At 37.3% G+C, this 24286-nt stretch overlaps 3 protein-coding genes and 1 long non-coding RNA gene across 6 annotated transcripts; 1 reads left to right on the top strand and 3 right to left on the bottom strand.

Annotated features, from left to right (window-relative positions):
* Positions 1–1264: 1264 nt before the first annotated feature.
* Positions 1265–4187, bottom strand: LOC103480533 (cytidine deaminase). The gene is made up of 5 exons (XM_008435512.3): positions 3679–4187; positions 3453–3569; positions 3006–3117; positions 2878–2935; positions 1265–2288 (listed from the first exon to the last, which is right to left on the bottom strand). Exons 1-5 carry the CDS (start codon positions 3683–3685, stop codon positions 2175–2177), a joined length of 408 nt encoding a protein of 135 aa, XP_008433734.1. The 5' UTR covers positions 3686–4187; the 3' UTR covers positions 1265–2174.
* Positions 4188–4327: 140 nt separating this feature from the next.
* Positions 4328–10013, bottom strand: LOC145547490 (transmembrane protein 272-like). 2 transcript variants are annotated; one of them, XR_014084655.1, is made up of 7 exons: positions 9859–10013; positions 9481–9573; positions 8397–8447; positions 8135–8323; positions 5945–7672; positions 5472–5564; positions 4964–4983 (listed from the first exon to the last, which is right to left on the bottom strand). XR_014084655.1 is itself a non-coding variant. In XM_017310265.2 (5 exons), exons 1-5 carry the CDS (start codon positions 5955–5957, stop codon positions 4329–4331), a joined length of 573 nt encoding a protein of 190 aa, XP_017165754.1. In that variant the 5' UTR covers positions 5958–6295; the 3' UTR covers position 4328. The 2 variants fall into 2 exon arrangements, 1 of the variants encoding a protein (XP_017165754.1); XM_017310265.2 differs by lacking the exons at positions 8135–8323; positions 8397–8447; positions 9481–9573; positions 9859–10013 and adding exons at positions 4328–4540; positions 4644–4847 and having other exon boundaries at positions 4933–4983; positions 5945–6295.
* A 1356-nt stretch (positions 10014–11369) lies between these two features.
* Positions 11370–19846, top strand: tm4sf5 (transmembrane 4 L six family member 5). 2 transcript variants are annotated; one of them, XM_008435515.3, is made up of 6 exons: positions 11371–12096; positions 13879–13959; positions 14582–14724; positions 18012–18204; positions 18508–18561; positions 19600–19846. In XM_008435515.3, exons 1-5 carry the CDS (start codon positions 11923–11925, stop codon positions 18517–18519), a joined length of 603 nt encoding a protein of 200 aa, XP_008433737.1. In that variant the 5' UTR covers positions 11371–11922; the 3' UTR covers positions 18520–18561; positions 19600–19846. The 2 variants fall into 2 exon arrangements, with proteins under 2 accessions (XP_008433736.1, XP_008433737.1); XM_008435514.3 differs by lacking the exon at positions 18508–18561 and having other exon boundaries at positions 11370–12096.
* Positions 18157–23749, bottom strand: LOC103480534 (uncharacterized). Its single transcript, XR_536111.2, has 4 exons — positions 23478–23749; positions 20054–20158; positions 18338–18360; positions 18157–18240 (listed from the first exon to the last, which is right to left on the bottom strand). It is a non-coding gene; the product is annotated as an uncharacterized LOC103480534 (long non-coding RNA).
* Between the last annotated feature and the right edge of the window lie 537 nt (positions 23750–24286).

Raw genomic sequence — 24286 nt, 5'->3', positions numbered from 1 at the left:
TAAGGACGGACGTCGGTTAGAGCTGCTGCTGACTGACTCATCTGTTGTTAAGTGTGGTAAAAGGTACAGGTTAAATATATGAATATCTTGGGAGTTTCTTTCCTTAATTCATCAAAAGGAGGCAAACAGTAGTCTATAGCTAAGCTTATTATGCTAAATGATTGATAATAGTACACAGTCTACCCACCTCTCTGAGAAAAACTGGGTTATAAATTAACACTCTTGCCTTTTTCTCTCTCCTCTTATTTTTTATTTTTTGAAAACCTGATTTTATAATTTTTCTTAGCAGCATAGTAACTGCCACAGTCGTTCATGTCTTCCACTGACTGCTGCTGAACACTGTCAACGTGTCAAGTTCTCCAAGCAGAAACTTCTTACAGATCCAGGGGGGGTTCTGGGCAAATATGGATGTGTGTTTTTTGGTCTGGGAGTGAGAACATTTAATTTTTACTGCTAAAAACAATTTTTCGAAAATACAATATGATTCATTTTGTAAATGATAGGGCCCCAATTTTTAAAATGTTTATTTCTATGAACAAAAAAATGAATAAATAAATTGTGGAGGGCCCCCTGTTGGTCAGGGGCCCTTAGAATTGTCATAACTTTTCCCCTCTATACGCCGCCCCTGCCTGCAATGTAGAATCATATCAATTCAGAACATTGTTTAACACCCTTTCCTCTGATCTTAAGAACGCTTCCTTCTCCATATTCGCTTTGTTTGTGAATATGAATCTATTCATGTTCTAATCTGTTTTCTGTTCTTGGCTGTGGGAAGGAGGAAGTAAAGGAGCAAAATGTTTAACTCAGGCGTAAGATTTCTACACAGAGGAGAGACACGGACTTGAAGCGTTGGGGAAAAAAAGTCAAAGTCAGGATTGGGGACAAAATCCTTTCAGGCATTCCACAGATTGGGAAGTGAGTTTGAAAACAAACAAACTTATCCAAAAGCTGCGGGGCGTGGGCACACATCCAAAAGCCAAAGAACAAAACAGAGTCGAAAACAATGAGGACTTACACTGGGAGAATAATGGGAAACTCAAAGATGGACAAAGATAACGGAAAATAAAACAAAAAAATCAACAAAAAAAATCCAAATAAGAACGTTTTTGACCTTTTCACTCATGGAAATGTGGTTACGTGACTCCAACACATCAGAACCAAAACTAAATTATTTAGCTACAAAACTTTAGGCGCTTTGATTAATGTCCTTTGCAAAAATGTATCAAAACACTTGACGATCAAGAAGCGTACACGGATACTCTGCGGTTATGTCAATGTACAAAATGTTCTTTTAATAATTAGAAAATTGAGGCTATTCAGAGCAGAGCTTCAAAGCTACTGGATTTAAAAAATTGACCCAGAGATTTTTGTTATGTTTCTTGTTCTGTGCTTCCAGAGGAAAAAGTGGATAAGAAGAGGCAGCAGAAGAGAAGAGCACTGACAAGGCTGAAAACACCAACAATATGTGGGGCTTCCTAGAAATGGTCAAACTCCAAGCCCAACATTATCTACTTCAGCAAGGAATACAACATTTAACACCACGATGAAAGGACTTGACAAAAATGGCAATAAAAACCATTTCAGTTCTAGAGACGCTTAATGTGAATTTATCTTTGAAATCTGTTATTCGATCAGGACCATTTCTTTCTTGCTCGTTATTATACCTCTGACAAATATTATTATATAATGTTAATATTTTATGTCAATATTATATTATTATATAATATTAATAATTTATTCCTTCTGATTTGATATAGATGTGAAAAATTAATTAAAAACTACATTAACAGATAAATCAAAAGACGTTGGCTGTGTACTACTTTTGGATTTCACAACATGAAGTTCCAACTAGATTTTTATTTCTTTAGTTTATTTAACCAGCCATTCTAAAATTGAATATTTCTACAGAGTGAATGTGTCCAATAAAATTGGACACAAATACATTTTACAGTCAGTTGTGGTAGATAGAAGTTGAAAACAAAAGAATTATCAATATCTGGCTTATTACAAACTTGACAGAAATGGGGTTATTTTCTACAAAGGACTTACATCAACTGCATGGTTACATGTTTGTAGTGGGTGTACAGCGGGTTTTCATATTTTGTGTTTTTTCTAGGCTAGCTGTGATAAAGTCAGCAGGTTTTAGGCCGTCCAGAGATGCAGTGGAAGCGTGTTCAGTTCTTTGCGAGGTGCTCAGGGGAAAATGGCAAAGGCAGCAGTTCGTGAAGCGTAGTTTCTATGTACGTTCCATCCGGCTTAGTCAAATACACGGTCCAGTTTGATCCAAACTGTGGGGAGGAAAAACATGAGAGAAACAGTGACGTAAGAAGAACTGTCATCACCGTTACTCACAGGGCAATTTAATTTCAAATTGACTCAGGAACCATTTCCCAAATCTTATCAGAACAGTTAAGGGTTAGGTGTGCTCTGAGACACCCAACTCCTCCTGAAGTTTCACTATTTGATCTCAAGCATCGAAACTTCCTAAACTAACCCTAAACATTTTAAGTAACTGTACTATCAACGTAACTTATGAGACACAGAATATGAAAAACGTGTAAGTTTTGGGTCACTGATTAAGTTCAAGTCATCCTAAAATTATTTCATCCTTGCAAAGATGTGTAGAAAGCATAAAAATAAAAACTAATCTTTTATTTCAGTGGAAGAAGATCAGAAACAGTAAAACAAGAAAAAACATAAGCATCTTTTACTATACAGAGACATTTTTTTCTCATTCCCAGTAAATTCTGTCTTATATAATATCTACACAACCCTTTGAATGAGTCAACTTTTCTAAGCACTTTCTACTGACATGCAGATGTTTAGACTCTATGCAGAACTTATGAAAACACAGAACAGTTCTGTGGATAATCTCACCTCCATGAGAACCTGTCTGCACGCTCCACACGGCCCAACAAAACGGTCTTTGATATCACTGAGTGGAGAGGAAGATGAATAAATGACTGTGATATCGTTTGAATTTTGACCGGCATGAAGTGTCTCACCATGTCACAGCGATGGCGGTGAACTGTCTATGTCCCTCAGCTACGGCTCTCTGGACGGCCGTCCTCTCGGCACACACGGTCAGGCCATAGGAGGCATTCTCCACATTGCAACCTGGAAATTATAAAACATGTAGAGCTGTTTTTTAAAAGTGCTGCATAATTTTTATACCCACCTAAATGAAATTGTAGTTGGAGTTAAATTAAATCTGTTTGTCTTGTAGAGATTACAATTGATATGAATACATTTTTATAAGTAAGCTGAAATGTATACAAATTAACAGTTTTATTTAGTGTATAAATGCAAGCTGCCATTTTTTTTTTTACCACCAGTCAAACTCTACCACTTTCTCGTTGCCATTCCCCAAGTGATTTATTTAATTTATTATAGTCACATAACAGCAGGTTGAACACTGTATTTTCTGTTGGAGCCACCTGTTTGTTTCTTACCTGTGACAATGGCGCCATCTGCTGTTAAAAGGGCGGCACCGACAGGGAAGCGGCTGTAGGGACAATAAGCCAAGTCCCGGGCCTGTAGGCACTTTGAGACCAACTCTGTCACTTTATCTGAGCAGAAAATACAGGATTAGCCTTTAACGAAACAAATTACTGCATTTAAAGAGAGCCACGTGGCTAATAAGAGAGTTTTTAAGGAGGTGAAACTCGATGGACGTACCTGTCATAGTAGCAGATTGGCTTCCCACTTTGTTAGATGGACTGTTCTGGACGGTTTCTCCGTCTAAAGCTGAACCACCACGTGATGGACAAATGAACTGTTAATGTTTTAGAGATTTTGTTTTTTCTGGCTGGCTGACCTGAGCTGGTTTGCATGTGCACGGCTGCACTACCTTACACCTGATTGGCTGATCAGCGATGACAGCGATGTCCGCGTGTTTCTGATAGGACCAGATGGGGGACTCCCGTTCAAACAGTAAATAAATTGTCCAAAGCAGTTGTGGTTCTGCCCTCGGGAAACGTTGTTAAGTAGAAACAAATTTATTTGGCATTGCAACAATCGAATCCTCCTTTGTGAGACCCAGTTTGGGAGCCTCGCATTTGCAGTTTAATGTATTTTCAGTCTGTATAATTTTGACATTTATCCATGTTGACAAACTTATTTTGAATTAATTTAATCTACCTTTGTTTTCACCAAGTACTTGTCAGCCTCTTAGTTCATTAAAAACTTGTTTTATTCATATTTATATTACATAGAGTTTACTGAATAGACACAACGATAATCAAGATCAATATATTAGTTTCTCAGATAAAAAACAATTTTTTTTTTTTTTTTACATAAATTAAAGCGTACATTATCCTTACAATATCTCACACATTCCCGTAAAAACCTCTGTCTACCGGACTCATGTTCACATAGCACAGCATTCCTTTGCAGAACTTGGCCAGGAGGATTCCAAACCCAAACGTCTCCAGTACGGCGTTCCAGAAGGCAAACGTATACAGAGTTTTATTACAGTAAAGGCCGTCAGCAGCAGAGGGGTCGTAGTTTGGTTGATAGACCGAGAAAACCCACACGGCACCTAGAGAGGACACGGGAGACAAAAGCTGTCAGTTTTTGTTCATTCACAAATAAACTTGAATCTGCTCGGATCCAATATTTGGTACCAATTCTTCCATCCTTACCTAACAGAAACCATATGAAGATAAACAGGCCAATAAAACCCTCCAAGCATGCTTTGAACCCTTTGGGACGTTCTCTGGACTGAGCGGCATAGCTCTCGCAGGGCAGAGTCATAAAGGGAATCATGAGCAGGGGAACCAAAGCCAACCCCAGCAGATAGTTGGGAATGTTCGGCTGCTGAGGGCAGTCCCTGAAATACACAACGCCTGTCGACAGACGGCGAGGTCAGGACGTGTAGTTCAAAGACAGCAAGACAAAATGTTACTGGGGAGAAAAGAGGAGTTTACCAACCGAAGATCACTCGAGCCACAGTGAGGCAAGTCCAGCTGATTACAGCTCCAACTGCAATCATCAAACAGGAATGCATCACAGTTAGTAGAAAGGACTTATCTGAATAAGCTCTACTTAAGACGTTGATGTGACTAAAAGAGTTTATGAGTTCGGTGTGTTCATATTGACAGTAGTTTCACTTCAGTCAGCAGATGGATTTTCTCTGTTAATGATAGTTTTAAGGTTTTTTAGATTTTTAGGATTTAAGGATTTTTGTGGGGATCAGTTGGGATTGTAACAAATGGCAGATTGGCCACCTGTCTGAAGGGAAACCATCTAACACCCACTGGAGAACCGGTGGGTGGGGTTCACTGGAGCACTCCACCCACCGGGACTCTGCATCGATAAGTAGCCTCTGAACACTGACTGATGGATATAGTAACTACACAATGTCCCATCGTTACTGCTTTAAAAAAATATGTGCAAATGCACAGCTGCTGACATGCAGTATTGAACTATCCTGGGGAAGTCGGATTGATAACTGATAATCGATCGATCACCTGACAGTTTGATGGGCGTTGGCGGTGACGGGTCCAACTGAAGCTTCCAAACGGTTCCAACAGTTACTGTCACTGGACGGCCTGCAGATGGAGCTAAACAACACGGTTTTTTCCGTATTAATGTTTGGTTGAATTAAAAATCATCAAAAAGTGTAGAGAACACTGTCTCTACCCAAATAAATAACGCATGAAGCTAAGTTTTCAATTCTAGTAGCTGTAGGTGGGAATCTAGTGTAGAAATAATTGACATTTAAGCACAGGTCAGCTATGCAAACATGTCCATTGTTGGATTTCTATCCATAGAGAGCCTTGGCTTTAAAGAAAATACCTTGTGTCATTTTTAACAGTACAAGCTAACAACTGCAACATTAAAATATGCTTGTCCCACATATCACTCCCACTACAGATGCTTCTCTTCTGCCTGACCTCACATTTCAACATATTTTTATGAAACTGTAACATGATCCACTTACCTGCCATTTGCATTGAGAGGACTTAATTTCTCCAAATCTGGCCGCTCAGGTAGTTTAAGTTGTGCTCGATTCCTGTCAAAAACAAAAGGGGAATTCTTCGATGAGCTGCTCGTGTTGGTTTACCGTAACTTGACGAGCCAGTTTGGGAAAAAACAAAGGAATCTTCAACAAGTTGAGATGGCATTAAAAGTAGAAAGAGAAAGTAAAACCAAAACAATGCAGTCTGAGCTGCCAGTTTTATTGAGAGGTTGAATATTTACTCAGACGTATTTCTTAAAAAGCCAATAACTACTGTAGAGAAACTCATTTACTTTTAGTATAACAATGAATCCTCCACAACATATATGTGGACTATAAAACTTTATAGTCCACATGAAATGAATGTAGACAAATATTTAGTTTTACTTGATATTTTATGGTGCGTCTGTATACTATAAACTAGACACACTCCAAAATGTTTAAATTGGTTGCTAGCGGTAGTTTATTTGAGCAAAGCGTACAGCATTAATCTTTACTGAAACAAAAGATTATATTTTTATTTAGCCACATCTGTAGTAAGAACATTGAAGGAGTTCTTAAGTCGGTACCATGGATGTACTTAAATGTTGTAATAGAAATTTAACTGCAAACCTGTTAATGTTGTCAATCTTATTTACTCAAGCAGAGTAAACGATATGCAGAGAGCTGACGGCCATGTGGCAGCCGAGTTGGTTTACATGGTGGCAGTGGCACAATTTAGCCTCCACATTAATGGCTGATCAGAAGTGTCGCCATTCACGCAATTTATGGGACCCAACAGAAACTAAGATGCTAGTGTTCTTGCTAACATTCAAAAAGCATTTCACACACTTTAGTTTTAATCCACTGTTTGTTTTTATTTAAAATAGGAAAATGTCCAGCTAAATCCCACACAGTTCCAAAAACGCTCGAGTTTTGAATTATTAGGAATCAACAGGTACAGAGAAAATGACCTGATGGATGGATGGATGGATGGCATTGAAAGTCAAAACCTTCATTAAGAAGGATTTATCAAACTCCCTTAATATTTAAAGTGCTCAATAAAGGTGGCATTGATTATTTATGATATAAAAAAGGTGATATCGTTCTACTGACCTGCATATGTAGAGTAGGGATGTAACAGACAGTTACAAATATTATAAAATTACGGAACAAAAAATACAGGGAGGATCTTTATAACAAGAAAAAACTATCAATTCTGTATTTATCATCTGGCTGCAGATACTGATTTTAACAAACATCCCATGTCAGGATGTAGTATGTGAGAACAACATGTGACAGCAATACAGTTTTCTTAAAAAAATAAAAAAGTATTTTTGTCATGTTTTCTGTTCTTTACTCAATAGATAAATAAAATAATCACAAAAGACTAAAAGCATGAATATTTGTTTTCTTTGTCAGTCAAAGTTATACAACCATTTTTACTTCAGCATATTTTAGACTTTTTAAAAATATCAATAACATTTGACAGTTTCTTTGCAAGCGGTCACACAGAACCTCAGACATTCCTGTAAAATTCTGCGTCCACAGGACTTAAGTTCACGTAACACACCAGTCCTTTGCAGAGTTTAGCCAGGATGACGACAAACCCAAAAGTCTCCAGTATGGCGTTCCAGAAAGCAAAGGTGTACAGCGTTTTATTACAGTAAAGGCCATCAGCGGCGGAGGGGTCATAGTTTGGCTGGTAGACGGCGAAAACCCACACAGCACCTAAAGGCAGGTACATGAGACAAAATCATAAAGTTAGATCCACTAACATGTCAGGCTCATCGTATCCATACAGCACCTTTTAAAATCAGACAAGTTGGACCAAAATAGTATAAAACAAATAAAAAGAAGTAGCAAAAAAATAGTATTAGATGGTTTGTAGAGTAAGCTGGCTTTCAGGAGCAGGTACTACAAATTTGATTTGTTTATTTCAGAACTCAATTTTAATCCCACATATATTTTCATGCCATTTCCACAGACATAAAATGAAATCCTGTGTTCATTATGGAAAGACTCCAAGTGGCAACATGTAAAAGAAGAACAGGACGGCGGTGATATGGATCCCTGAGGAACTCCATATTTAACCAGACCTCAAAGTTTCATGACAGCCCAGAACAAAACGGAACATTTTGAAATAAACTGTAAAGTGTTAAAGAAACATTTTTATGTTTTTTTTCTCAGTACCTAATAGGAGCCAAGCAAACATGAACAGGCACAGAAAGAACTGCAAACAGGCTTTGAGGCAAGTGGGATGCTCTTGTGGTCGGGCAGCATCTTTCGTCACAAGCGCAGCCAGCAGGGGGAACAGAGCCATCCCTAAAAGATATTTAGGGATGTTCGGCTGCTGAGGACAGTCCTGGAAATACACAAGACCTGTGGGCAGATGGTGAGTTCAGAAAGTGACGATCAAGACTGAATGCTGCAGAAGAAGAAGGAGTTTACCAACCGAAGATCACTCGAGCCACGGTGAGGACGGTCCATATCACTGCAGCTGTAACTGTGAGAGTCAGAACATTATTTTTCACTTAGTGGGAGAAACCTCTATAACAGAAATGATGAAAAAATAAGTAAGAGTACAAGTAATCTAAAAATTCGGATTAGATTAAAAAACAACATATTAGAACAACCAGGAAGAGTTTTTGTTTATCTGTGTGTGGAGTAAATGTTTGGAATGGATTGAATGATGAGATTAAAAAAATTACAAATGTAAACCAGTTTAAAAAATTGATTAAAGCAGAACTCATTTCAAAATATGCTATATAACATGTTTAATAGTTTATAATGTAAATGATTATATAAATAGTACTTAAAATAATTGTATATAGTTAAACATAATGAAAAATGGAAACAAGTTGTCTCTTGTTGATGTTCTGAAAGTCAATTGATAATACATCGACAAGTATGAAAGGGGCAGGATATTATAAGATGTATCATCTACCTGCTCCTTTTCGAACAGAAAATATAAAATTGCATGCCACATGGGCAAAATAATTTGTTTTACATTTTATTTCTTAAGTTTGTCTCATTCTATTTTGTTTTCTTGTTCTTTTTTGACTGTTTTTAATGTCTGTTCGAAATAAATAAATAAATAAATAAATAAATAAATAAATAAAAGAGTAATGCAAATAATGATTGAGGAAGGCAGAAATTATTTTTAACATGTCATTTTTTAATAACATGCAAATAAAAGCACATCATTCTTGTTTTTCAAAATCCAACTGAATTAAATTGACATTTAAACAAGCTTCTTGGTTGAATAAAACTCATTTTCAATCTTTTTCAGCTAAACTCCCTTCTGTGAAGTGAAAGCAGTTTTATTTCTGTTCCTAGCCAGATTGTTTCAAGCATCCAGAGGTTACGAAGCAGACTAACCAGAAATGTACGGGGCGCTTGAGGACAAAAATGTTTCCAAAAAAAAATCCCTTTGTGCAAGCAGATTCACAGCAAAACAAAAACATGCGTTACACATCCAAGGTCTAAGGGATATTTTTGTTGAAGCCTCGGCTCATAAACTGTGACGCTCTGCTCACCTGACAGTCTTGGAGGTGTTGGTGGTGGACGGACCAGCTGAAGCCTCCAAGCGGTTCCAACAGTGACTGTCACCGGATGGCCTATAGATGGCGCTAAGGACGGACATAGTTATTGTTGGAATGGGGTCGTGATTTCATTAAATAGCATGACTTGGCTTTCTTTTTTTTTATGTGTACTTGAATATAAAGTAACATTCTTACTCACAATAAAGTGAAATATGCTAAACAATACAACAATGCAGAAACTAATACTCTACAGATCTCAGTTCTAGTTTATCTGAAAAACCTTCACACACCAAACACCCTGCGATGGCCATGTTCAGTCCTGAAGGAATGATTCCTCTGTATCTGTTCGATATGTCTGAATATTTCACTTACCTGCCATTTGTTCCGACAACACGTCTTTCCTTTGAGTCAGACTGTTCAATGATTTACGTTATACACATAAAAGCTGCCAAGAACAAATGGGGATTTCCTCCATCAGCTGTTTTTTTTCTGCTTGGTTTTATTTCTCTTTCGATAGGCTGGCAAACAATGAGAGTGGAAAAAAAGGGAAAGTAAAAGTAAAAAAATTTACTGAGAATTTCCAGACGTCCAACATTTGAACGGACGTCATCCATTAAGGAGTGAACAAATAGATTGAATTGTTGTTCCTCGCCACTTTGAGGCCTCAATAAAAAGCTGTTTGGTCAGCGAACAACCGCTGGCATCATGCTGTTACAGTAATAAGAGATTAATTCGTAGTGACTTTTGAACTCTTACAGGATTGGCTCTTTGCTGCCAATTCTGTTCATGAGCTCTGTAGACAGAATAACTAGTTACATTAAGGATCTCTGGTAGATACTGGCACCAAGTCTAAAGCAATGGTCCTCAATGAGAGGAAGGTGCCATATTTGGATGGGGAATAAATAAATGCCTCAAGTGGATCAGACACATCCTGATTAGCAAATAGAGATTTATTGAGAGACCAGCTTAGCTTCTATAATTATTGGATGGTGTCCAAACTGTTCTGTAGATACTTCATAAGTTTTATATTGAAATAAATTTATTTGGATTTTTTTTTTTGTCTTTTGCCTGATTTTTTTATTTTCAAATTGTGTTATTTATACGAGTTATTTTCATTTTGGGCTCTAAAATACCCAACATTTTCACAAAACTTTATATTTTGGTCTGTCTGACAATGTCAATTTTAAACATTAAATGATTGATGTGAATAATAACCATAATAATTTCTTGGATGGCAGTTTTATTTTTACTTGAGTAAAAATATGTAGAAGTTCTTTCTTCAGTTCTATTTTTGGCTATATCTCTAGAAACGAGTAAGTTGAGGTGATTCTGGCAGCTGATCACCTGGGTCCAGGTCTGGACCTAGGTCTCACCTGAGGTCTCACCCGGGTGAGACCTCACCCAGGTCTCACCTGGGTGAGACCTGGACCCTCACCTGGACACCGTCCCACTGGGAGGAGACCCAGTGGGACGTTTGGAGCGTTTATGACACACAGCAGAGCTGACCACAACACCAGGCTTTAACCAGCAGAGGGTGTAACGTCAAAACATCTGGACTCGCTTACATCGGGTAAATCATTATCCATTTGGTGTTTGTCGCCAATTGAAAACAAGGGAAGATTGTTGCTTTTGAAGAGCATCAGGTTATTGAATTCTCCATTTGTGTTTGTTGGAAGATTTATAATTTAGAAAGAGTTTAATATCCTATAAAAGGTATAAAAGCCATAAATATGTGACATATCCCAACAGAGCTGAACATTTGATGGGTTAAAGGGCAAAAATACCACAAGATTATATAAGTGGCTGCAAACCATATAAACATATGAACAATCAACAACTCCCTTAAAAGTCACATATTAGCATTAAATCAGTTATAATCACCTTGTTGCATTCCTAACTCAATGATTGCATCTGTCCAAACTCTTCATTAATGAAATATTTTAAATTTCTTTATTGAAAAGCTCAGTTTTTGGGTTTTGCTGGGTACCGTCTTTAGAAAACAATCACTTATTAAGGCACCAAACCCACATCTGGGTGTGTATCGACACACAGATCGAACACCTGAGCGATAACAAGCTCAGTGTGTATCAAAGGGAGTTCAGCAGTAACAACATAACGAGTTGTTCTTCATGTTCATCCAAACCTCCTCTGAGTATTTTCATGTTTATTTTTGCGTTATCAACGGTCAGGCAGGTGAACATATCTGATTAGATTGGTGGTAGCTGCACTGACTCTTGGCCTTTGTTCCCTCCCTGCTGTAACCGTCACTCGCTGTGTTTGACTTTCGCCTCGTCAGAGTCGGCGGCGATCCTCCTGTCTCGTTCACAGCCTTTTATGGTCCAAGTCGCTTTTCCTTCGCTCGCATTCGGCTTGAAGAGGCGGTCAGAGAAGAGAGAGCGGACATTTCGCTAGGCTGAGGAGGATAACCCTGACAGGATGTGTTGTACTGGACAGTGCGCCCGCGTGGTGGGCCTGATCCTGCTGCCGTCGGCCTTCATCTGCATGATCTCCAACTTGCTGCTTTTCTTCCCCAATGGGGAGAAGCTGCAAACCAACCAGATCACCCTGCAGGTCTGGCTCATGGGGGGGATCATCGGCGGAGGCCTCTTTGTGAGTATCAGTGTGTTTTCTTTTTTATACACAGTTGTTAATGTTCTTTTTATTGGGTCTTTAACTTATTCTTGTGTGAACTTGTAAATTCAAATGTCCTGCTTTTATGGAGTTTTACTGAGGAAAATGATAGAATAATAAGGCTTTATTCCTCTAAGTGATCATTTTAGTCCCTTAATCCTGTTTTCAGTTTTTTTGTAATTTGTGGCAATGTTTTCTTTTAAAACCTTTCTGATCGTTGCTACATTTAGGTTTTGTTTTAGGAAAATCGTAATCCTATACGTACTTGTACTGTCAAATACCTTAGCTTGAAAATATGAAAAAAATCCAAAAGCATTTAAACAAACAAACAAACAAACAAAGAAACAAGCAGAAAAACTATTTAAACAAGATCGTTAAGCAAGTGGAACCTCAATCAAAAAGGAAAACTTGTCTCATATGAAGAATCGGTTGAAGTCAAATTTGAAATGTGGGATTTACTGTAGTTTAACAATGTTTGAATATCAACATGCTTATATTTATTTGGCCATATTTATCTGTTAACAAAAGTTACTTTTCATGTGAAATGAAAATGCCAAATCTCTCAGATTTATGACAGAAAAGATTCAGAAAACATTACAAGTCTTTCTAAATTTTTTTGTAAAAAATCAATAAAAAGTCCTGCAATTTTGAAGTGTTTTTTTTCAATGGAGTATTACAAATATATTGACATTATATAAATTAGGAACAGTACATCTAAATTACTGTTGAAGCAAAGGGGTTACAGGTTTTAAGTTTGAATGTAAGAGAAAAACTAAGATAAACTGTTAGTAATTTATTAGATTTTTCACAAATGTGAACTTTTCAAGTTCATTTTAGTTCAGTTTCATTTGAACAAGTTCATGCAAAAGTAACAAAAGTATTATGCAATCACAACTATAGTTTTGTCTACTTAATATAATATAATATAATATAATATAATATAATATAATATAATATAATATAATATAATATAATATAATATAATATAATATAATATAATATAATATAATATAATATGTGTTTGGTTGCCTCTAAAAACAAAGTTTTGCAGTATGACCATATCATTGGCTGGACTTTGGTCTCAACAGCCACAAATTGTTCCAGAAGTTTTTTCTGATGGAAAACTTCAGTTGTTTTGAACGTAAAGTTGAGTTATTATAAAGTCGTTGAGGGTCAGTGTTACTAATTAATCTCCTTATAGAAAACTGAAAAATACCCACAGAAAAGCGTCAGTCTGTGAATATTTATGGACATTATCTCAACATTCAGAGGTTATCTAGATCATTCATAAATATCCAATCTAGTAAAGCGACGAGTGCCGCCTCTAGATGCTGTTTTTCCCACATGATGAAAACACGTGAGACAAAGACCAGGAAGTTCAATCCCTTTTCCGTTCCTACCTCTAGCTGTGTGGACGTCGGGCCCAGTTAGACACAACTGGCTTCAGATTCACAAATATTTGCCAAAGGAGATAAGAACACAGTCTTATGGATTTACTGGGGCCTGTTTGATGTTGTCATACATTTTAATCTCGTAGTTTAAGCTTTTATCATCACAAGCGAACATCAAGCCCTGTTTGTGATGTAAACCTAAATCTAAAGATGAGTTTTAATCAACAAACAGAACCTTGAAAGTGTAGAGTCTAGCATTTAGGAGGCAACATAAGTATTGCAAGACACACTGAACAGTTTATATTTTTGCCATGGATCTCATCTTCAATTCAATAACACTGATGATCTTTTTGTTTTTGTGCCTTTATAGATGCTGTGCCCGAGCTCCTCAGCTATCAGGGCCGGGGGCAAGGGCTGCTGTGGACAGGGCTGCTGTGGCAATCGCTGCAGGGTGAGTGGAGCCGTTTGAAAAAGAAACGCAGTGGGTGTTGTGGTGGGGATTGGTCTGATAACGGCAAAATAATGCAACATATTTACTACCAAGAAACATTCAGCTGCATCCTTAGAGGAATACTTCACTTTTCACATCATTTTCTTCAGGTATTATCTTTACTTAATACATTATTCAAGAACCAATGCTGCTTCATTAATTTTTACAGCACTTCTTCTTATTTATCAAGAATTACTCTCTTAAATAAAGCACTGAAGCCCATCAGTCTGAAAAGTTAGCAGCAGTCTAAAACAAGACGTCTTGGTCTGTAACATCCTGATAATTTTTAACTATAAGTACTTTTGTTTCTTTCTTGTTCTGCAGACTGAAATGTTGCCCATATGAAATACCGCGTTCAAATCAAAGATGAAGAAAAAAAAAAAAACCTTTCCAATTCCAGTTAACCTTCGCTGTGAAAATTAAATCACATGAAACAAAATTCATAAGAAAAAAAAGAAAGTATACCCTCTGTTAAATCTAACATTTCCATCCCAGATTCCACTTGCTATCTTAATTTACCAACAACAAAAACATCTTTCAAATCATAAATATAGTTTCTATGGATATCTCATGTCTCTTTCAGATGCTGAGCTCAGTCTTTTCTTCTGCCTTCGGCCTGCTTGGGGCGATTTACTGCTCATGTGTGGCCATGGCTGCGTTGGCGGTGGGACCTAAGTGTCAGGTTGAAGATGGCCAATGGAAATACCCCTTTGAGGACTTGAGCGCGTGAGTGTTCCTCCCATCCTGACGTATCATTTCCACTAACCACGATAACGGCTGCAACTTTGGGACCTTGAGAAGAGATAGCTGCTTATTTCCATGTGCGGTTATTGATTGTTCTGCTATATCAGTGGTCTGATCAGTTAAATTACTCTTATATCAGACAAAGAACAGTTTGAGTTCTTCTTGGAAACAGTTTATAAATGCAATATTGTTTGCATCCAGCAGGAGGCGCACCAAGCCAATGATTTATTTTCTAAGTGGACAGCTTCTATTTAAAACGTGCTCAAAATGCCAAACAGTATTTAAATGCACGCGTTGTGCTCATTACATCCACAAATATGAAATGAAAAAGCATAATCTTAATACTGTTTATCTTTGCTTCTCTGAAGGCCAATAAAGAATGAGCTAATATAAGATCCACCCAGTAATAACGTGATTGGCGTCAGTGGTTAATTTCACGAGCAGATATGACTTAACACACCTGATTGGGAGAATAAAGCTGTCCAGCAAAAATGACAGTGCAATAAATATAAACGGAGGCTGCCATCTGTTTAAAAGCCATCGCTGTTTACAGGGAGGAAACTAACTTTTTATTACGCAATTTATGGAAGGGTGTTATAATTTAGCCTCCACTTGTGCTTCCTTCAGAAAACCCCAGTTTCCTCTTCCTTTGTTTTTGGTTTAGCCAGCACATGGTCCTCGGCAGCGCTCACAGCAGTGACCCTGCGCTTCCCTCAAACCAAAAAGGATAACATGGAAAAACAAGAACTGAGTCCTTTTTATCACAAGACATAATCGTTTGTTTGCACAGATAACTGGTGTAGTTTGGCTTTAGACACGCTCCATGTTTCTTGGCAACATTGTGTGTGTTAAAATGAATTTATGTTTTAATTCAGCAGCATAATCTGACAGTGAAATTCTTAGAAAAATATAACCTGTATTTTCAGTACATTTATTCAATGAGGAATATAAAATTAAACATAAATGACAAATTTGACCAAAATCGCTGATACCAAATCTAACCACTGATACAAAACAGATGCAACCAAAGTATCTATTGAAGTATGCCTAACTTTTTATTACGCATACTTCTAAAGATTAGTTGTTATCATTAGTAACAACTAATGATCATTAGTGTCATTAGTTGTTACTCAGACAACTTTTCAATATCTCACAACGAAGAAAACATGCCATTCAAGTAAATCAACTTTGTGTTGATCTTCATGAGTGGGAAAATGACTAAACAGAAATCGCTGAACACACGTACAACCAGAGCAATAATTAAGGAGTTGGAACTGTGAGAAAGCTGGGCAAAAAGGAACATGTTTATCTTGATGCCTCGCACAGCGCCAGGAGAGGGAGAAAAATGGCCGAAGTTCAACATTTACAAAAGAGTCTCCAAGTCTCCAAAACAACCATCAGAAGTCATCTGAATGCAAACTGGTTGCTTAGGAGTATAAGGAAAAAGTCTTTTAAGTCCTACTATCACAAACTTTACTAGGCCTTTAACTTAGTGGAACCCCAGTGTTCACATGGGCTATACCAGCTAATACTTAAAGCCCTTATAAAAATGCTTATAATTGCCTGTCTTTATAGTTCAAGCAATACATTTACTTTTATATGCATTAATAAACACCATGTAAACCATCTTGCTGGTTAACAGCTACTACAGTTAGATGTTAGCTAACTATAGATGTTAGCTATGGTTAGCTAACAAATACACGTAACTGTGGATGTGAGCTAACATTTACAGGTAGATGTTAGCTACAGGTAACTGTAAATGTTAGCTACAGGTAACTGTAGCTAACATTTATTTACAGTTAGCTAACTGTAAATGTTAGCTACAGATAACTGTAGCTAACATTTACAGTTACCTGTAGCTGTAGTTACCTGTAGTTAACATTTACAGTTACCTGTAGTAATAGCTGTAGTTATTTTACAGGCTATAGATGTTAGCTAACTGTAGATGCTACATAAGCTACAATCTTCCTTATAAGACTGTTGTAAACGAATATTTTAGTAATCGAGTAATCTATCCATTGATCGATGCGAGCGCTGCGGCCAGAACATGGTGCGCTAAATAATAAAACATAAATTAACGAAGCTTCCAGGCAGACAAATTTTCCTCGAGGAATTTTAATAATTGAGGTACTCGAATCATTCGAGGAATCGTTTCAGCCCTACTTCCTCACTTCAGTTCTTGGGGACTACAGCCAATCGGGGACTAGAAAAATAAATGGCATTACTGGATTGACTTCTTTGCAAACAGCATTGTACCTCAGTGTCTCAGCTTCTCAAGTAGGTTTTTCTTTAGAATATTTGGATACGTTGTACAAAAAGATCCACAAATGGCCAGATTTTTTGTCAAATTTACTTCCAACAGAAAAACCAGTGAACACTGAATGTGCTTTGGTCCGATACCACTGAGCCTCTTAGCAGCAAACACTCCAGGTGGGTCGTGGATAAGGATGACTGAGAAAACTCAGCCCTGCGCTCCGTGCTAGATTATACATGATTGTATCTTAAACTGATAACATTTGTATTGACCTTATCTTTACATAAAGATAAGATCCTTTACTATCTAAGAATCCTGTTAAAGATGCACAGGATACATCTAAACTGAGCAATGAGCCTCCGCTAAAATGCTGTAAGTGGAGGTAATATATTGTTTTCTACAGCAACTCGGTGCTGTCGGTCAAATAATTCTACTTTTTACAAGAATTTCAATACTTATTACAGAATCAAGACGTTTCAACATCGAGTCAGATAATTTGGCTGAATAATAACACGTCACCGTGCTGTTTTCTGTTTATGGGTTCATAAAGTAATTCATTACTGGCATTTCTGATGCAATAGAAATGCTTGGATGATATAAATCCTGACTGAACTTCAGTAAGAATATTGTGATCTGACAAGAACTTCTTTAGGATTTCACTCTAAGTAAAAAACATTTGGATACTTCTCTTTCAAAATATTCTTTAAATTAAGTTATTTTCCAATAATGTGGTCAAGATGGAAAACACAGTAAGGAGTTGTCATTTTAAAGTCTTTCTAAGTGCCAACAAAAACGATGGTTTAACTTAGATTGGAGCAACTTATGCTATGCTAATTTCTTACTTCTCCTCTACACATTTCTTTTTGTTTCATTAAAGTAAAACTCAATGATTTCCCTCCTTTTCCTCTGCCAAAAGGAGAAAAAAGACCAAAAGATCCCCCCCTTTTACCTGTTTAGCACATATTTGCATCAGTGTTGTGCATCCTGAACAATCCTCCGCTCTTCTCTTCCTCAGGGGTAACAGCAGCTATCTTTGGGACCAGAACTTGTGGTCAGATTGCAAGAAGCCTGAAAACATAGTTCTGTGGCACATTGTGCTGTTCTCCATCCTGCTGGGGATGGGTTTGCTGCAGCTCATACTCTGTGGCGTCCAGGTGATCAACGGCTGCTTAGGATGCATCTGTGGCGACTGCCAGGACGACAGCGATGTGAGTCAAATAAATCTGCACTCAAACGAAACAAAACTGAAAGAATGGGAATGAGTTCTTAGAACATTTCTGAGGTGGTGAAAGCTTAAAAAAAGGCTCACCGGTCAGGAAAGTCTTTGTGTGTATTTCTTACTTTTGTTGTTGCAGTTTTCATTTCTTATCAGGGGAAACAAGACAGAGGGAAAAAATAGATGTATGAGTTTTGATTGAGTCTTAATTTTGCATGTGAATTGGCAGCAATTGTTCCACTAAACAGGAAACAGTTACCTGACCTGCTCTCATTTATTGCCATATTTTACACAGGGAAAAAAATAAACAAACTTTATGAAGCTTTGAAAGCATGCTTCATCCTGTCAGGTAAGTCTCACGAATAACAATCCATGTCAACAAATCAACTAGTTGCAAATGTCAATAAAAGAAAACAAAATTAAACATTAAGCAGGCGAGAAATGTCTCGTATTTTCGTCCAGTTTCATTTTCTGTATCGCAATCAAGCATGTCAGCATGATTCTAAATCACTTCTGAACTGAAATTTAAATGCATGCGATTGTTTGATGACAACACGAATGAAACATGATTGATTTAATGTGTCTTTATCTGTAATCATGCATGCGCACGATGTGTTTACATTGTTGCAAAAAGCAATTGTGCAAACCACCACAACTACTACAATCAACCGGTCCATAAAGGATCAGAACCAACAAAATTCAAAATAGCGAGTGATTAAAAAATTGTATGTAATCAATATCAACGATATTTATTATGATTGCTTATCCGTGTATTCATCAAAATGACATCATTACAAACATAAATTAATTAAGTACACAGGAAGGAAGAGGTTAGACTTTTGTGTAAGAAATAAAACTTTACAGAGATATCAATATTTAAAATGTGTGTGTTTTTGCTGTAGGACTTGTTCCTGTGTGCATTAACACAGGAAAAAATATGTCTGAAAATGCAAAATATTGTGAAAAGACGTATCTTCCAGACGTGTCAGTCATTAATAACGATAGTAACATTTTTGAAACGCAAATTTCAAATTCAGAAATATGAATGAAATTGTCCTATTTCAATTTATGGTACTTTAAATACTGACAAAAACAAACAAACTGAGAAGGATTTCTTTCCGTACGAGTCAAATATTGAGAGAAACCTGTCTGCGCTGCTTCGAGATTAACAGTTACCCTTCAGATCCGACATTAGTGTCTGAAACGTCACGCAGAGACGTCCAGCGGCGGCTGCATGTTCGTGAGCTGTCAAAACATTCATGAGTGAACTGTGCCGCCGAAATGGCACACATTAACACCGAGCTCACACTTATTAACAGCTCACGACCTGAACTGCCTGTCAACGGAAAGAAAAATGTAGAAACATGTGACGTTTGTGCCATTGCAGAGTGAAAGTGGACTATAAAGGTGAAGAAGAAGAGAATCCTGCAGAGACCGTCCATCACCTCTGGAAATGTGACTCTTGGTTCAAATTTTTTGCTGAATAACCTAGAATATTTTTATTGTCTTTTAATTTGTTTCACTCTGTATAAATGTCCGCCCTTTTACTCCATTTTGTACGTTTTATTTTGCTCATGTGTTTTGGTGGCAGATAATTACTGAGCCCAATAAAAACTCCATACGTTAGCATGAAACCGTGTCCGCACACTGTTGTGTTTGGCTTCATACCTCAGTGTTTATCTGCGGAAAATGACTGGGTAAGGATTCACAGGCTTGAAACCTTACAAGACTCATTTAGATCATAATTCAGAATTTCAGAATTTTTTTTTTTAAAGATAAGCTATATTTTAAGACATTTAGCCAATAAGAATTAGCTTTCTCTTCAAGTTGCTCTGTTTTACCTTAAAACTGAGTGAGGAGCTCCTTCATCAGGTGGGAGGTAAGAATAGAGTCACTGCTTCTCTCCACACCGAAAGGATGCTCCTTAGACGCCTGTATAGGTTTTTCTAAAAAACAAAAAAATAAATAAACAAATTTAGAAAAATATAACATACAGCTCTGGAAAAAATGAAGAGCCCACTGCACTGAACCTCATTGAAAACCTCCTGGTTATTCCACCAAATATTGATTTCTGAACTCTTCCTGAGTTGAAGCATTAGTTTTGTTGTTTCTAAATGAACATGAACTTGTTTTCTTTGCATCCTTTTCATTATTTTGACCATTTCTCATTTTCTGCAAAATAAATACAAAATTTTTGCTCGTAATTTCAGAGACATGTTGTCAGTAGTTCATAGAATAAAGGAACAAAGTTCATTTTACTCAAACATAAACCTATAAAGAGTAAAATCTGAGAATCTGATAATTTTGCAGTGGTCTTTAAATTTCCCCCCCCCCAGAGCTGTAAATTGTTGGGGAGAAATAATAATGTAATAACTTCATTGTTTGTGATTATCCTATTATCTCCAACTAAGACTTTATGGAACAAAGTAGTTAGTGTAAATGCTGTTATAGTTCCTCAACAAATGAAAAGCACTGAACTTTTTTTAATGTTTCATTTGATCATCCTGCTGATGGATCTATAATGCACAAAGTAAACAGACATTAAACCACAAGGACAAAATCCAATGAAAAATGTCTAAAAGGTTGGGACTATATTCAATAAAAACAAATATATTTTACAGTGAAGTTTAAGTCTGAACTTAGTCATTTTTGGTTTCTAAACCTACAGCTGTAATTGAAACACACTCAGTCACGTCTTCAATAGGTTTGTTAAACTGTCCCTGAACCCAAAGCTGTCTGACCAAGCTGTACGGGTCAAAGAGTCCAAAATGAAGTCAGATTGAAGCATGGTGGTGTTGGAAGGTCATGCTGTGTGTACTGATGCAGACAAAATCAGTTGTTGTGTTGAAACACAGTAACAAAGGTCTTCACCATCCTTCAGTTTGAGACGTCAGAACCAGCAAGGCAAGAAAATCAAACTAAAATAAAAATACAGTTTTTAAAATGAACTTTGGGTCACATTTTAATAGAAGCTCCAGCTCTACTAAGACGTCCAATGTTTAAATTAAAACCCAACATGGCAGGTATTTAAATACAAAGCTGATGTATCTTCAGCCTTTCTGAGAAGATTTTGTTTCTGGTTTCTTTTGTTCAGGACGCCTTCAGTTTTAGCGTTAAGATCCACTGATTAATTGAAAAAGCTTTGTGAGTTTTAAGAGCATGTTTTAAACTCTTCATCTACTTTAAAGAACAATCTGTTCAATTTGAGTCTCTTTCATGAAATCTGACTTGTTGTCATCATCAACCTCAACATTTCCTCTTCATTTAATGAGCTTTGGGTTTCTCGAGTTCTGTATAAAACTTTTTTTTCCCTGAAAGTTCATGTCTGATGTCCTGCTAAGCCCAGATCATAACATAACTTAACGCTCACGTGTCGCTTCGTAGCTATAAACAACAATTTCCTCCTCCTAAGTCATTGGTACTTAACCATAGTGCATCAGTTTATTTTTACCGGCTGTTTACCGCAGAAACCAGATATTTATACGCACACGCCGTATAAAACGTTTGTTTCCTCTCATTGTCATTAAAAATGTCCGGTCTAACAAAAACATGCTTTTTATTGGCTAAATATCAAAAACACTGAAACAGAGAATTAAAATAAAATTCAAATTCAGATTTTCTCGTTAGTTTGCTGATCTTTTATTGTGAGAAAACGGGTGTAAGTAAAACAAAGCAATATTAAAAATCACTTGCATGTTTTTTTTGTGTGTGCAGAAATGTTTACTGTGAAATAAACGGCAAATTTAACCCAGTTTTTATTTTATTTTATTTTATTTTTGACCCATTCTTTCTCTCCAAGCTCCATTAAATGGGTTTGGACCTTGTCGCGTGCATCATGTGCAGATTAATCCACGTGACATTGTGCCAGGACAAACGTGCCCACACACATACACACACACGTTTGTAAACACAATCAGAGATGCAGCTATGAATCGTATGTGCTGTCCCCTCGCTGTGATTATCCCGTCTGGGACGTTCTGCTCCTTCCCTCAGAGGAATCTCTGTCAATTACTCCCCCCCGCCCCATCGCTGTGACCCCTGCAGTTAGGCAGCCAGCTCTAACAGGATTACTGATCGAGACAGGGGTCAAAAGGTCGGAGCGCCTCCTGCGGCCACGGTGAACGCTGCAGCTGACGCCATCTCTGCACAGGCAGTTCCTGTTAGTTTAGGTGCAGGTTAAGCTCATAATCTTTTGTTGCCATGGAGCCGCTTCTTGGTAATTGTTACCTAACTTTCAAGTTAAAACCCTGTTATAAAGCCGAGGTAAATATAGACCGGGCCTGCCGAGAGGCCGAATAACCCAAAGCTCTCAGAAAGAAGGAGACGCCTAAGTGAACGCTTCCCTGAAGCTGGAGCTGTTTCATCGAAATTGTTTTCGAATTACATTTTTAAGATTCAGATTTTATCAAAACGAGACCCGCGTGTGTTGCAGTTGTTAAGAAAAGAAGATTATCCTATAATATTAAGTTTAAAAAGGCAGAATTGAGGGAAATATTGGAGAAACAAAAACAAGAGACAGGTGGACGTATTTGGATGAACTTATCCAAAAAGAGTCTAAATTATGAATTATATACTGTATTTTCATGCAGCCTCACTAACAGTAGGTTAAACTTTAAAGGGGAAAAAAAGGGAAAAACATCACGTTATGTCCTGTTTTACGCAGTAAGAGTTAAACAGTGTGATTGGTTTTCCTTGCTAATGAGCCAATGCTGTGCAGTCCTCTTACATAACGTGGCGCACAAAGCGAGAAAGGAGGAAGTGTGAAGAATCTGGAATAAAAGAACAGAGGGACAAAAGAGGCTAAAATGGGGACGGCGATTCTTTTCAGGCCTGAATGAAAAGCGGGTGAAGAACCGACTGGTTCAAACCAGAGAAGTAAAAACAAAACATTTGGGCTGGATGACTTCAAGAAGGGAAAATATGAACTTTAATTCACCTATTGCTCATTGAGTTCCCCCCTTTTTTGCGTTTTGGATGAAATGTTGCGGCTCAGCCATGCTGTCACCTGTGGCTTTACTCACATTTTGACCAAAACACTCACATTTGATGGCTCAGCAGCGTCAACCACCCAGTAATTTGTTTTGAGCCTCGCGTCAAGTGACTCAGACTCGAGCCGCAGAAGCGACCCGATGACCAAAACAAATTCATTCGGTTTCAGATTATGCAAGAGTTTGGCCAAAGTGTGACTTTGCACACGCTAAAATGGATGGTTTGAACTTTTCCTTTTTAGATATTAAGATGTGGAGAAAGTGTGAAATAACTTACCGTGGACAAAGATAACCAACTTTGTTCTCCATGGATGTTGGTACCATCACCAGCCAGGCCGACGTGAAGAATAGAGCTGGAGAGTTTGTGTGTTTGCAGCTCACCGAGACGTCATCTGAACCTGGAGACAAAATATAGAAGGTTCCTTTTTAAATGCACATTTTCAGACAAAACTTGATAGTTGATTTTAAGTCTGGTTGAACTGAATGACTGATTTACTCTTACAAAGTAAGACTTTCCTTCAGCTCTTCAGTCTTTATCGTTGTGTGACTTTGTCCATTTTAATCATAAAGTCATAAATAACGGATCAGATTTATTACTTAAAAATTCTTCAATGTTTTAAAAAACACCAATGTTTGTAGTTACACAGTGAAATTAAACAACTGAATGATATATGACAAATGTACGTGTCACAGATTTATTGTGTCAGGCCAGTTCACTGTTATTTTTATCTGTACTCTTGTCTGAAAAATGCATCATTATTCCATCGGCCTCTTTGTTGACGTTATAAAGTTAAAGTTAGATTCAGTAGGAGAGCAGCAGGTCACAAAACAAACTATGTAGCTAACTCTACGTCACATAGTCCATTTTATGTATATAAAAGGATAATAATAGTTATAATCTGTTAACTTTTTTTTTCTTTCTTTGGTGGTGATTTAAATCTGTGAAGATATTTCTGAAAAGTCTAAAGCAGCCACAGTAGTGACCACTATCCATGAAAGGGTTAAAGGAAGTTCAGTGTTTCTGTGTGACCAGATCAGGTTGCAGAAGCTGAAAGCTCATCAGAAGCAAACTGAACAGAAAAAGCT

The sequence above is a fragment of the Poecilia reticulata genome, chromosome 18 (assembly GCF_904066995.2).
Source record: "Poecilia reticulata chromosome 18, P_reticulata-male-v2, whole genome shotgun sequence".
In the NCBI taxonomy this organism is placed as follows: domain Eukaryota; kingdom Metazoa; phylum Chordata; class Actinopteri; order Cyprinodontiformes; family Poeciliidae; genus Poecilia; species Poecilia reticulata.
The sequence above is the reverse complement of the archived record's forward strand: the minus strand, read 5'-3'. Positions and strand labels throughout refer to the sequence as shown.

Coding starts and splice junctions, on each gene's coding strand:
- LOC103480533 (XM_008435512.3), bottom strand. Junction 3,118..3,452: donor AGATGGCGCCATTGTCACAG/GTAAGAAACAAA, acceptor TATAATTTCCAG/GTTGCAATGTGGAGAATGCC. Junction 2,289..2,877: donor GCAGACAGGTTCTCATGGAG/GTGAGATTATCC, acceptor TCCTCCCCACAG/TTTGGATCAAACTGGACCGT.
- LOC145547490 (XM_017310265.2), bottom strand. Junction 4,984..5,471: donor AACGCCCATCAAACTGTCAG/GTGATCGATCGA, acceptor TGATGATTGCAG/TTGGAGCTGTAATCAGCTGG. Junction 4,848..4,932: donor TGTGGCTCGAGTGATCTTCG/GTTGGTAAACTC, acceptor GTCTGTCGACAG/GCGTTGTGTATTTCAGGGAC.
- tm4sf5 (XM_008435514.3), top strand. CDS start 11,923: ATGTGTTGTACTGGACAGTGCGCCCGCGTGGTGGGCCTGATCCTGCTG. Junction 12,097..13,878: donor TCATCGGCGGAGGCCTCTTT/GTGAGTATCAGT, acceptor GTGCCTTTATAG/ATGCTGTGCCCGAGCTCCTC. Junction 14,725..18,011: donor CCCTTTGAGGACTTGAGCGC/GTGAGTGTTCCT, acceptor TCTCTTCCTCAG/GGGTAACAGCAGCTATCTTT.